This window comes from Euleptes europaea, chromosome 16 (genome assembly GCF_029931775.1).
Source record: "Euleptes europaea isolate rEulEur1 chromosome 16, rEulEur1.hap1, whole genome shotgun sequence".
NCBI lineage: Eukaryota > Metazoa > Chordata > Lepidosauria > Squamata > Sphaerodactylidae > Euleptes > Euleptes europaea.
Genome location: NC_079327.1, coordinates 11,018,727 through 11,033,102, shown reverse-complemented (window position 1 = coordinate 11,033,102; position 14,376 = coordinate 11,018,727). Strand labels below are relative to the sequence as shown.

The 14,376-nt window shown below is 43.7% G+C and overlaps 1 protein-coding gene and 1 non-coding gene across 2 annotated transcripts in view; both read right to left on the bottom strand.

Annotated features, from left to right (window-relative positions):
- LMO7 (LIM domain 7) overlaps positions 1–14,376 on the bottom strand; it is a 112,015-nt gene that overhangs the window by 29,144 nt on the left and 68,495 nt on the right. The window contains exons 13-16 of the mRNA XM_056861866.1: positions 11,841–11,983; positions 10,222–10,675; positions 8,808–9,107; positions 1,881–1,995 (exon numbers count right to left, since the gene is read on the bottom strand). Coding sequence (XP_056717844.1) covers positions 1,881–1,995; positions 8,808–9,107; positions 10,222–10,675; positions 11,841–11,983 — 1,012 coding nt within the window. The remainder of the gene's footprint in view (positions 1–1,880; positions 1,996–8,807; positions 9,108–10,221; positions 10,676–11,840; positions 11,984–14,376) is intronic.
- On the bottom strand, positions 1,261–1,332 carry TRNAT-GGU (transfer RNA threonine (anticodon GGU)). The gene has a single exon. It is a non-coding gene; the product is annotated as a tRNA-Thr (tRNA).

Genomic DNA, 14,376 nt, shown 5'->3' with positions numbered 1-14,376 from the left:
TCTGTCAGCAATTCTATGACCTTAGGCAAATCGTGAGCGGGAGGGCACCTTGGCCATCTTCTGGGCATGGAGTAAGGGACACTGGGGGTGTGAAGGAGGTAGTTTGGAATTTCCTGCATTGTGCAGGGGGTTGGACTAGATGACCCTGATGGTCCCTTCCAACTCTATGATTCTATGATTCTATGGTGCTGTTTTTAATGAAGAAGAAGAAGAGTTGGCTTTTATATGTTGACTTTCTCTACCACTTAAGGAAGACTCAAACCGGCTCACAATCCTCTTCCCCTCCCCACAACCAACACCCTGTGAGGTAGGTGAGGCTGAGAGTGTGACTAGCCCAAGGTCACCCAGCTGGCTTCATGTGTAGGAAACAAATCCAGTTCACCAGATCAGCGTCTGCCGCTCATGTGGAGGAGTGGGGAATCAAACCCGGTTCTCCAGATTAGAGTCTGCTGCTCCAAACCACCGCTCTTAACCACTACACCACGCTGGCTCTTTTTAACACCAGTACCCACAATTCATCCCCGTTGTTAGGTCACCTTCTGGTAGGAAGGATCTCAGAAACATGGGCAGAATAATATCTACTCTTCCATCAAGGACTGCTTTTATTTAGATAATAACTAGCTCTTATTATTTTGCATACAGAACTTGAAACCCACCAAAAGAAAAACACAGCCCCCACCCAATGCTCTTGTGATCTGCTGCTAGTCTGGGCCTGTAAAAAAAATATGATCGGTGGGGTTGTGCTCAGCAAGGGGCACGTGTCTCTGTCAAGTTTTTAGTTTTGCCATCGAAACAAAACCCATATTAAGGTCATGAAACAATCTGGCTTTTGTTAGAATGAGCAATACAGAAGTATTGTCTAGCCCACACAGGCAAATCCAGTTCCAAATTATTTCTACAGCACAATGATATTGCAGTATCCCATTATGTGGTGTAGTGGTTAAGAGCAGTGGACTCTAATCTGGTGAACCGGGTTGGTTTCCCCACTCCTACACATGAAGCCAGCTGGGTGACAGTGGGCTAGTCACAGCTCTCTCAGAGCTCTCTCAGCCCCCACCTCCCTCACAGGGTGTCTGTTGTGGGGAGGGGAAAGGAAGGGGATTGTAAACCGGTTTGATTCTCACATACACATGAACCCATGAAGCTGCCTTATACTGAATCAGACCATCAAGGTCAGTATTGCCTACTCAGACCGGCAGTGGCTCTCCAGGGTCTCAGGTGGAGTTCTTTCACATCACCTACCTGCCTAGTCCCTTTAACTGGAGATGCCAGGGATTGAACCTGGGACCTTCTGCATACCAAGCAGATGCTCTACCACTGAGCCACAGCCCCTCTCCTTTTAAAGTAGAGAAAATCGGCATATAAAAACCAACTCTTCTTCTTCAGCCTGAGCTGTGGAATATCTGGCATGACATTACTTATTTAAGATATCACTTTAGCTTCTAAAACCTAGCTAGGCTAAATTTTTTCCCTAACTGTAACAATACAACATTTTTATTCAAAGGTTAACTAAAAAGTGACTGTGGTAGATCTTCACCAATGTAGTTAAAGATGGATGACAGCCTTTCCTTTGCATGCCCATGAACTTTAAAATATACTAAATTAAAAAGCTGAAAAGTTTGTGGAATGTAACACACTACAACCCCTTTGAATGGTGTGGAGGAAAATTGCTCCTCCCACTATAGATCTAGCCATCAGAGTCCTAAATCAAACAAACATCGGTTCTCCGAGCCAGTTTGGGGTGTTTCGAAACCCTTTACCATTCGTAGCAGTTCTCCCTTCCATAACATCATTGCGACTTGAATTCTCAGAATTCAGTTTCAATCACCTGTTGGCCACCCCATGGCAAGTATATTAAGAGCTTTAAATAGTTATCTTACCTTCTTCTATCGCCTTGACGAAAACTCCAGAAGGATTCCAGTGCGTTGCGAACCCAAAGTTTCGACCGCTTCCTGGTTTCTGGTTAATACTGATTCTCATATCACTGAACTGGCTCTGAAAAAAAAAAACCCAAACAAACAGACTGTAACGTAACACTGTGGTATCTGGTGTCACAAGCATCTACATGGACGAAAGTCTATCCCCTAAATAAGTGAGGCTACTGTCCGTGTGGGCTTTTTAATTATCTATCAAGGCAGTTATAAATGTTCGCCATACAGCAAAGGCTTAGCAAGACAATTAATTTTAAGTTTTGTATTTAGACATGGAACTGTGGTAGATGCTTAGGCCTCACTCATGGGAGCATCATGGTCCTTGTGGACTTCCTGTGCTTCAGAAAGCTGAAATTTGATACCCGTGCTGCCAAAGATCTGTAGCTCAATCAACAGAAAGAAGAGTTGGTTTTTATATAGCCACTTTACCATTTAAAGGAGAATCAAACCGGCTTACAATCACCTTCCCTTCCCCACAACAGACACCCTGTGAGGTAGGTGGGGCTCTAAGAGAGAGCTCTAAGAGAACTGTGACTAGCCCAAGGTCACCCAGCTGGCTTCGTGTGTAGGAGTGGGGCAACCAACCCGGTTCTCCGGATTAGCCTTGGCCACTGATGTGGAGGAGTGGGGAATCAAACCCGGTTCTCCAGATCAGAGACCACCGCTCCAAACCACCGCTCTTAACCACTTCAACATGCTGGCTCTCCAAAGCCTGGAAATGGGGCATTTTTTACTTTTGTCTATGGTTGTGAACTCTTGGTTGGGAAATTCCTGGAGATTTTGGGGGAGGGTGGGATTTGGGGAGAGACCCCAGCAGGGTATAATTCCATAGTGTCCACTCTCCAGAGCCACCATTTTCTCCAGGAGAACTGATCTCTGTAGTCTAGAGATCGATTAACATTCCGGGAGATCTCCTGGCTCTACCTGGAAGTCGGCAACCCTACTTCTGTCTCTCAAATTTGGGGACACAGCCCGCCTTATAAACTGCAGTGAGCTTTCTAGTACAGAAAATGACAAAGCACCAAGTGTTTTGGTGTGGGAGTTGCCCTTTACTAAGCTTCGACAATCCTTGCATGGGCGGCATGTGGATTTCCAGAGGCAGCCAGGAATACATCAGTGTTTGCAGAGGGCAAGCTGTATTTACTCATAAAAAATCTGCACACAAAACATAGAATTGTTTTTACGAGTAAAGTTAGGGTTGCCAGGTCCCTTTTTGCCACCAGCGGGAGGTTTTTGGGGTGGAGCCTGAGGAGGGAAGGATTTGGGGAGGGGAGGGACTTCAATGCCATAGAGTCCAATTGCCAAAGCAGCCATTTTCTCCAGGGGAACTGATCTCTATCAGCTGGAGATGAGTTGTAACAGCAGATCTCCAGCTAGTTGGAGGTTGGCAGTCCTAAGTAAAGTCCACTGGATATAGAACACATATAGTCCGAGGCACCTTGATTACTAGAAAGAGCTGAAAATGGGGAAAGCCTTTGTTGATAAAATCTCTCATCTGATCCAACCTGGAGGCCTGTCTCATTGTAGGTTCTTTCCCAGTTATGTTAGAAGCTACCCTTCGACCAACAGGGGTCATTTTGGATTGCTCTCCTTGACTAAGATGAACACACTTCTGTATACTTCTGAATACAAGTATGTCAAATTTCAGCTGATTACTGCAAAATTGCAACAGCTTTAGGGTGTACTTCTGCATCCCCTATTTTAGGGGACTTTAGGGTGTACTTCTGTATCCCCTATTTTGAAACACATACTCAGAGAGAAGATAATACCTCCCCCTATATGCTACTCACATCCACACTTACAAATGTATTTATTGAAAGATTATACCTCTCTTTTGTTCAGGATGACTAACAAGCAAATATGTAGGACTGCCAACCTTCAGGTACTAGCTGGAGATCTCCTGCTATTACAACTGATCTCCAGCCAATAGAGATCCATTCACCTGGAGAAAATGGCCGCTTTGGTAATTGGACTCTATGGCATTGAAGTCCCTCCCATCTCCAAACCCCACCCTCCTCAGGCTCTGCCCCAAAAAACCTCCCGCCAGTGGTGAATAAGGACCTGGAAACCCTACAAATATGTTAAAAACTATAAACCTGCACAGCACTGCCAAACTGATGTAACGATATGCCAACCTGTGTACCAGGTGGCTGTCACAGACCAGGTTCTTTCAATTCCCAGCTTTCATTTTTTTAAAGAAAGTAAGTCTCTATCTCTTTCTGTTGCAGAGATATGACTTTCTCCTTATATCTCTGCAGCAAAAAGGGCAAGAGACTTTTTGAAAATGAAAGCTGGGAACCTAGTACACATGTCAGCATATCATATTGATATAACTATACTGTGACTAGCCCAAGGTCACCCAGCAGGCTTCATGTGGAGGAGTGGGGAACTGAACCCGGTTCTCCAGATTAGAGTCCACCACTCTTAACCACTACACCACGCAGCCACACCAGCAATGGGGGAAACAGACAAGGCCATCCCCATGTGGAAACCACCAATAACATCAACCAGGTCACAACAACACAGGCTAGGACTTCAAATCGAAACAGTAAGAGCTTAAAGGAAGACGGCATTAAAGATGAGGGTTGGAGAGACTATTTTTAAAAAGTCGATCCATGTTAAAGACACGTACCCTCTCCTTCTTTCATTTGCTTTAAAAATTCCCGCAAAATTAAAACTGAGTTACCTTTTTCGCCTGCGTAAGCAAACAGTTCTAAGCTCTGGGGTGTTATTTAGTGCACTCAAGTGAAATCAGGCTCAAATTTCTACCTCCCAGAGGCTCATAAGGAACAAAAGAGCTATTACCCTGTATTCAACTCTTATCAATAATCCAGTAGCTGCTTTGCTTACTTATGCTGATCTACAAGCAACAATTTCTTTGTGTGATAGAAATGCAGCCTGCAGAACAAAATTTAGAGAAAGAGAGTTTACTGAGGACCCTTCAGTCTGATCCAGCAGAACTCTTTGGAGGTTATCAAGAGTTTCCACTCCAGATTCTCTACTCAACTATGGGAAATCAAGAATTTACATAGCTCACATATATATGAGTGGATAGAATATACAACTCCACCTTTACTACTACTGCTCTAACCGCAGATTTTAACATAATAGAAAGGTAGTAAGGTAGTATGGCCCTGACCTGGATAGCCCAGGCTAGCCTGATCTTGTCAGATTTTGGAAGCTAAGCAGGGTCAGCCCTGGTTGGATGGGAGACCACCAAGGAAGTCTAGGGTTTTTTACGCAGAGGCAGGCAATGGCAAACCACCTCTGAAAAAAGAAAGAGTTGGTTTTTATACCCCACTTTTCTCTACCTTTAAGGAGTCTCAAGGCGGCTTACAATTCCCTTCCCCTCCCCACAACAAACAACCTGTGGGGTAGGTGGGGCTGAGAGAGTTCTGAGAGAACTGACTGGCCCAAGGTCACTCAGGAGGCTTCATGTGGAGGAGAGGGGAATCAAACCCAGTCCTCCAGATTAGCGTCCCGCAGCTCATGTGGAAGAGCGGGGAATCAAACACAGTTCTCCAGATTAGAGTCCGCCGCTCTTAACACCCCGCTGGCTCTGAACATCTCTTGCCTTGAAAGCCCCTACAGAGTCACCATAAATTGGCTACGACTTGTTAGCAAAACAAAAAAAGTGTCATAAAGGTCAAATTAACTTTCAACAGCTGGCTTAAACCAAACATTTGTGAATGGAGAAACCTTGATTCCTGTGCGGTGCTGGATTGCTATGAGCCCAGCTAATCTGATTATGATAGGAAGGAGGGCAAGAGAGGACGATAAAGCCATTCCGACACCAGAGAATAATGCTCTATTTATTCATGCAAGATAATGAGGTGGGAGTGAGGTGGTAAAGAACTGAGGTGATAAAATGAGACAGATTACAGGTGGATGTTTTTGGAATGTTTCCTATGTTTAAAAAAAAATCCTTATAAATAGAAAGCCAGCTCTATGACCAAAGGCTGGGGATACTTTCTCCCAGCTTTCCATCAGCAGGGAGGTTTTTATTGTGAAAGAACATTCAATCCTCCTCGGGTGGTGTGGGGTGAAGGAGTCAGAAGCTTGGCTAGGCACCGATGAGTCATTGCTAGAGTCTGAGCATCCCCTAGTCATGGAGATGTGCATTAGAGTTCAGACACTACCAGATGCTTCCCTTCTTTATTCACTCCTGTATCTATTTTAGTGGTTGGCCCAGCTGCCTAGAAGCACAAAATAAGCTTAGTCTGGAAGTCTCCCTTCTGGCTTCCCACATTATGACCATAACGTCAAAAAATAGTATTTTGCAAGAAACATTATTTATTTATTGCATTTGTACCCCCCCCCCTATGTCCTGGCCGAAGCCCGGCTCAGAACGGCTAACGTTAATTAAAACCCAGAACAGACACATATAACATATAGATCCAGTTAAAACATAACCATGAAATTCTCGACAAAACAAATTGGCATCTATATAACGCCACAGGTCCATAGCAGGGAAGAGCAACCAGGGACCCTAATTAAAGTAGATGGAAAGTAAGAAGAAGGGGAGGGAGAATCATGTAGATTTATTTATTTGTTTGTTTTATATCCCACTCCCCTCCCCCCAAAAAAGCGGGACATAGAGCAACAATCAGCAAATGCAGACTGCAATTCAAACCATTTTAAAAATGGGTCACTTAAATTGACAGGAAATCTAGTTACAATGGAAGCGGTAAATGTTTGTTAATAACAGATACTTTTAAGAAAACATTACAGTTGAAGTCGGGAAAGAAAAATTGAGGCTGCAACCCAAACTAGTGAAAAACTGCATTAAGTCACACCAAGAAGTTTAGCAAATTGGATGGGAAAGTGGTTTCAGTAGAAGAGATCTCCCCATCTAACATTTCCTTGCCATACCATCAACAATACCGCTAAGAATGCAAGGAATGCTGTTCACTAAGCCGTCCTCAAGTGCGCTGCCATAAACTTCTCAAAGATAACAATGGCATTGAAGCCACTGGCTGCTGACAACCTCCTTTGTTGACATTCGTAACTGGAGAAAGATGGGAAGAGCAAGCAGCTCCCGATAGCATCTTCTGAAACCCTACGGCAAGATTAGCTCCTAACAGGAGTTAAACCGCTTCTGTAACACAAACTAATGAAAAACTGTGTGCTTGGAAGAGTCAGGTGCACAGCTCGAGCTCTGAAATGATACTGTGGATGTAGCAATTCCCAGAGCTGAAGAGATAAGCCCCCTGCTCAGTTTTAAGAGTGGCTTATCTCTTCCGCAGTGGGAGAAGCCGTAATTATGCCACCACACAAATCAGCAATTGCATTTGCCTCTCCTGATATTTTCCTCCCATGAAAATATTCACACCATCATTGGATCATGACCTCATGGTGTATGATTGCTTTAAAATTATGAAACAGACTTGTCTTAAAATTCACGGACAGGCTTGGACAACGAAATAAAGGAGCAGAGCAAGATTTAGTACATTAGAATCAGATGTTCAGGGCCACAGCCTTTCTTGAAATGAATGAAATTTACAAAGGCTTGGTTCGCCTCTCAAAACCTTGGTCAATTTCATACTTACTACACTGGGTGAGTACACTTGCTGTAATCTTAAACTGAGTTACTCCAGCCTGAACTCACTGGGCAAAAACGCATGGTCACTTTATCCTCCTTTAATCCCTGTTTCAGCCAGGATTCAGCCAGGATCGAACGCATGCGTTTTGCCTAATGTGCATTCGATCCTGGCTAAAACAGGGATTAAAGGAGGATAAAGCGACCAAGCGTTTTCACCCACTGAAAACTGTACCCTTAGACATGAGTAAGTTGCATAGGATTGTTCTGTTAGTCTAATAGTTTGGAGGTCCAAAGCCTAAAAAGTTCAAATGAATCTGACCCTCATAAAGGTAAGGCTCCTGCCTGTGAAGAGCATGGGGGAAAGAGGAGGAAAGCTGAGAACCAATGAATGCCAGAACTGGCAACAGCTGCAGAATTAACAATATACAACTTTTAAACGTGACACCCCATGATGACCCGGGGCACAGCAATGATGCATGCTGATCAGCAGCTTCTCAGCCAAGACAGATTGCCAAATGCAGTCGCTACATAGATGCGGAACAGCTCTCAACACTGCTTCCTTTGAATTGCAAACTAGACTTCCAGGTGATCCAAAGACAGCATGCACTGAACAAAAATGCTGATTTCAAGCAAGGCCATGTTGGTGGCGTTTTTTTTTTACATTGTTCTCAGAATCTCTGAATTCCATTATGAACCAGAAAACAAGTTTAGGCCCAGGTTGGAGACAGTATGTCTTGAAAAGATCTGTTGGACCACTGTTTCATTTCAAGAGCTAAAACTGCAAGACCTAAGTAATTTTTGGATTTCATAAAGGGGAATACTTTGAGGCATCAGGGTAGCCACCCTTCCATGTTCCATTTTTGGAGGAGGAGAAGAAGAAGAAGAGTTGGTTTTTCTATGCTGACTTTCTCTACCACTTAAGGACGAATCAAACTGGCTTACAATCACCTTCCCTTCCCCTCCCCACAACAGACACCCTGTGAGGTAGGTGGGGCTGAGAGTGTGACTAGCCCAAGGTCACTCAGCTGGTTTCACATGGAGGAGTGGGGAAACCAATCCGGTTCACCAGATTAGAGTCCACCGCTCATGTGGAGGAGTGGGGAATCAAACAGGGTTCTCTAGATCAGAGTCCATCGCTCCAAACCACCACTCTTAACCACTACACCATTTTGGCTGGTACTTGCTAGATTTCTGATATCGAGACAATTTCCATCTCCCTATTCAAACTGCCTCACTCTCTTCCATAAGGCCCATTTTCCTTGAAGAGTTCTAGCCAAAACAAGCTGCCACTGAACGAAGAGCTAAACAGAAGGATTAGATCGTTCCATACTCACTTGCACTATTGACGCCTCCAGCTCTTGAAGACTTCTCTCTTCTACTCCTGAAGATACAGCTGTAACTATGTCTTGCTCTGATTTAGGGCCAAGGTGATCGATATCCACAGGTTGGAAGGCAGCCGAAGTATTCTCTGCAAGCAAGTCTCTTGTCCTAGACTTGTCCTCCTCTGTGCTTCTTAGGTCATTCAGAGACGGGCTTTGACCAGCTTCCGCTTTAGAAAATGAATTGCCGGTGAATGTACGTTGAGCTCTCTTGGATGCGTCTACTTCTCCATTATACTTTGGGGCATCGTCCATCTAGAAGAAACACAAGTTGTTGTTTATTTAAAGGCATTTTTCTAAATTGGGCAGAGCGCTAGATAGTTTTAAACGCTCGCCGACTTCATGTTTTATCTAGACCAGGGGTGTCGAACTCATTTGTTACAAGGGCCTGATATGACATATGACTTGGTCGAGCCGGGCCATGTCTCACCAGCCTAGATCGAGAGTGGAGGCGGGGTGGCTGGCTCGCAAGCCAGATAAGAGCTCTCAAGAGGCTGGATACGGGCCCCGGGACGTAAATTTGACATCCCTGATCTAGACCTAACACACACTGCTTAGTAGACTCCCTATTAATGCATTTTATAAAATGAGGATTATCAGAGCCATCTCAAAAAGAATAGCCCACAAACACTGCAATACAGCAGTGCCATTAAGTGAACAAACCCTTTAAAAGTCATGGTTTGGGATAGTATAATGTAACAATGTTGAAGCAGCACAAGAAATAATTGCATACCCCCTCAAATAATACCACAGAAGCTATTTATAATCTTTGTATTCTTCAACAGCTTTTGTTATTGTTCTTTTATGTTTATGTCAACACTGTAGTGTGAGTGATTTAAAATGTATTCATCAGTCAAGAAACATCTATTTTAAGCATTGGAAAGGTTTGTTTATATCTTATGCCAGGTGCCCCCAATGTAGGCACCGTGGCGCCTGGCACCCACCAAGTGCTTTTAAGAAAGTGGCCAGGGCCAAGTAAGGCTTTTGCCCAGCAAGGCTTCTGCCTGGCCCCTGGAGATTTGACTGGCTGTGCAAATTTGTAAAAATGTTGCTTTGGCAGCAGCTGCCACCACAGCACAAGGATCTTCATTGTGTGACTGAAGGTAGGCCACAGCAGCCATTTTGTGGCTTGCTCCAGCCATTTTGCGGCTTGCTCCACCTCCTGCAGAAGCTATTTTGCGGCAGCCGTTTTGTGGCTGCGCCCATCACACCGTGTCAAAATTACAAAGGTGCCCACAGGGTCAGAAAGGTTGGGGACCCAGCCTTATGCAATATTTTTTTTCTTTTTAATCCTACAGAGAAGGTGGAAACTCTTGAGCTACAGCTAGAAATGGTGACCCACAAACAACTTAAGATGAAAGTTTTTTACCGTGAAGGACCTGGGAAGCGATGAGATTCCTCTTGAATGGACACCGAAAGGTCTTGGCGTAACCACGGATGTTAGCCTGGCAGTATCAGTTTTCGTGTAAGTTCTCGGGAGGGAAGCTGAAACCCGAGCTGACGCAACTGGTGCGCTGACTGAATAGTAAGCCGAAAAAGAGGGTTGGCTCTTTTCTTCCACCACGCTTTTAGGTGGAGCTGGAGTTTCAACTCTTGTGTGGCTGGTCTCAACTCTTGCGTCGACGGTCTCTGTTTTTCGATCAATCTCTTTGCCGTTTTCTTCGCTCTTCGGCAAGTAGGCGGCAGTGCCGTTTGCATCAAACTGATCTTTCGCAGGCCTGGAAGCCATTTCCTCCTCGCTGAACACATTGTCGTTTGACAAATACCTCTGCCTTGTTCTCTGCTGGCTACCACCTTGGTACAGCCCCTGATCCCTGTCCTCTCTAGGGGCCAAAGGAAAACATCGTTGCGTGTCAGTGACCTACAGAAACAGCTGGGCTAGGAAACATCGATTCAATCCATTCTAAAGCAGAGTCTGAAAAACCTGCGGGCTTTCTGGTTATTGTTCAGTCTTAATCCTTACACTCCTGGTTCAGGGCTTTCATCTCTCTCTCTCTCTCTCTCCTTTCATACAAATAAGACCCATGCATATTTTCAGCATACGAAATGTTGCCAAAGAATGACCTGTTTCCCTCGGGCAAGTTTTAGAAAATTTCCCAAGGGTGAATATTTGACGTGATGACTAACAAACACAGCTTTCGTACTGCAGATCAATGAGAGCTTTTTCAAACAAAAGGCTTAAATGCAAAACGGAGAGACGTCTCAATATGGACCCTAATTTAAAACAGCAAGAATTTCAGCTGTCCTAAACACCTGAAGCAGGCATGGTGTTTATTTTTTACCTCTTAAGAAAGGCTTGCCTTTGTCCCAGATTCCACTAGGAACACAGAGGGATTATAGACAGAGACGGTAACAGCCAGATGTGAGCTTTGTCATATTGTTTTATAAAGCAAGTAAATGCCTCTGCTATTTTTACCAGAACTAGTTAAACAAGAAAAAAAAATTCCACCAAACACCTGTGTTATTTCTGCCAGAAGCAGTTAAATGTGAACATAAAATTCAATAAGAAACCCAAGACACCTGCCACTAAGACTATTGAACGGAAAGCATAAATGCTCTGATCTCAAGCATACTTACTTGATAATGAGCTGAAATAGGTTTTCAGTCTGGACATAAATTAAACAAACTCTTTTAATCATTGGAGTCTGAAGAAAAACCCTGACCTAAAAAAGTAACCTATTCTTCAACATTGCTTTATTAAAGCCTTATTAAAGCATTGCACCTTTTGAAAAGTTCCATGAAGGTAATCACAGTACAATGCAAATAATTTTTATTAGCAGAGAACGTTTTAAATGTTCTGCGTTAAAAGAAAAAGTAATTTAAATTGGTTGAGCAATGAAAGTGCTGCATTTGCTTCTGAGTGCTGGAGGCTCCAATTCTTAAGGATACTTCTAGCAGAGTAAGACATTTGAACTCTCTGAGGCTGATTTCCAAGTAAACATGCTTAGAACTTACTAAAAATGCTAATCGCAATTTTGAGAGCATTACCTGTCTTTCTGCATTTGTTTCAACGATTTTCCGCGTCTCTCGGAACTCACAGAAGACAGCCGCTCCATCTCTTCTCTCTCTTCCTTTTTCTTTTGCAAATCAGTATTGTAACTCTTGCGCCGGCTCTTCCATTTTGCCAAATCCTAACGTAAATCACATGAACACGCAATACATTTTTCTGCAGTTATCTGTAAGAGAGCTACTCTTCTGAATGGCCGGATATCCTGTTACCTATCCGAGACTGCTCATTCCGACTGGAAGCTCGGGTGCCCTAATTTCGCTTTACATGTCTAGAGTTCCTGCGTTCTCAAGTATCCTCCTAACAAAATTCGCTCTCAAAGAACTGGAAAGCAACTGATTTCCCAGAAGCTGAAGAGGCCAGCCATATGCTGGACAATCAAAAGTTAAGCAACAAAGATTTCGTAAAAGAAAAGTATATTACGCCCTTAAAAAAACCCAGTTACACTGGAAATATTTTTTCTAAACCCTTCATAGCAGCAATTACATGGAATTTTAAGAACATTTTTGTTCAGGCAAACAAGAACAGAAACGACTGATTATATCCTAATAACTCAGAATATTTTTGCCTGCTTCAAGATGAATATTGCTCAGTGTTTTAGGCTGTCCTCTGAATTGTGATGTCTCAATGGAGGCCCAACCCAACACTGCCATATAGGCAAATTTGGTATCCAAATTTAAAACCTTTGAGGGAGGGAGCATAGTTGTCCTACTCCAGAACCTTAAGAAAATGATGTTGGGCAGGGGTAGGGTTGTCAACCTCCAGGTACTAGCTGGAGATCTCCCGTGTTTCCTGACATAGCTGTGTAAGATAATTGAAGTTTGTAAGATAGTTTGCTTAAGTGACCAGACATTTGTGACCATTTTGGATAATAACAATCACCAGGCAAATGTCACTTTCCAATCAAGAATTCTGAATTCCTCATTTTAAAAAGAGCATGTTTTAGCAAGCAAAGACAAAGGTCATAGAAATAAAGAGAGGTCTTGGGGGAAAATACCCCCAAGGAATCTCTGGAATAAACTATCAACTTAGACTGGTCTGTGGTTAGGGTTGCCAACCTCCAGGTACTAGCTGGAAATCTCCTGCTATTTCAACTGATCTCCAGCCAATAGCGATCAGTTCACCTGGAGAAAATGGCCGCTTTGGCAATTGGACTCCATGGCACAGAAGTCCCTCCCCTCCCCAAACCCCGTCCTCCTCAGGCTCCACCCCAAAAACTCCAGGTATTTGAACTGATCTCAATCACCTGGAGATAAAAGTGGGAGACCTCCAGTCATCACCTGGAGTTTGGCAACCCTAGTATTATACTGTGTTTTAGATGCAGTTTTGTAAGCTGCATGCATTATATTGTTCTTACTGCATTATTTTTAGTTGCAATCTGCTTCGAGTATCATTGAGAAAGGCAGACTATAAAGGAAGTTTTCACGTAAATGGCTTAAGATAACCCTATGCAGTACCAGGGAGCTCTTGATATAGCCCTTTGAGGGGGAAATAGTGGACCAAGCAGTCTTTATGACTTAAGACTTCATGATTTAATACTAACAAAAATTAATTATGTATAACAGTGATTCCGATAGAGCAAATCTGGTCCCATCAATGGGTTATTGTAAGCCTTTAGATAAACAACCAAGTCGCTGCATCAGAGACAATTTCATGAGAATATCCAAAGAACGAGCTATCTCTATTCCAGGGAAACCAGCTGGGTGAAGATACGCAACATTCTACCAGTAGGTTTCCCAGGGAAAGTCAATGAATCAAAGTTTTTGACCCTTAAGATGCCATTATCCTAGCCAACATAGCTACTGAAGGATAGACTGGGAGAGCTACACCCACAGATGACGTACTGGCAAACACATTTTTCATATTTAAGTATTTAACTTGCCTGAAGAACTTCCCTCTCTACACACTAACCAGGAGAAGGGTGTTTGCCTTGCCCCCAGGGGAGAGACAAACGATTGTAAGCCCGCCTAGCAGGGTATTCAGTCAAGTGGGTATGGTCCTAGAGGGCATTTAACCCCTGGAAACAATTCACATGGTCCTAACTGCCCCATGCCAAACGAAAACAAGGATTTATCTAATGGTGGAAGGAACTAGGCATCATAAGGAAGCAAGGTTCCTGACCCCATTTTCTCCTTGTAAGGAAAACGGAAGGGACTGGTCTGGTAGTGGAGAATCAGCAGGTAGAACAAGGATAACATTTCCCCCACAAATTTCCACCAGAAGCCATTTTCTAGCCTTCTCTCCCTCGCCCCTAGAGGACCACAATACTCTAAAGAAGCCCAGCTGAGAGGAAACAATGTGGGGTATCTCTCCTGGCCACCCATTAATCTTCCCATTCAAGCCCCCTATCCTCCCCCTGGTATTCATACTATTTAAAGCACATGTTTGGAAAGGCAACACACAGTTCTCCTCTTACAAAAGGTAGACAAACATCTTGAGGAAGTGGATAAGCACGGCAGCCAGGCACAATGTCTACTGTTTCATTGTCCCTAGCATCTAACAGCCAAAAACATAACC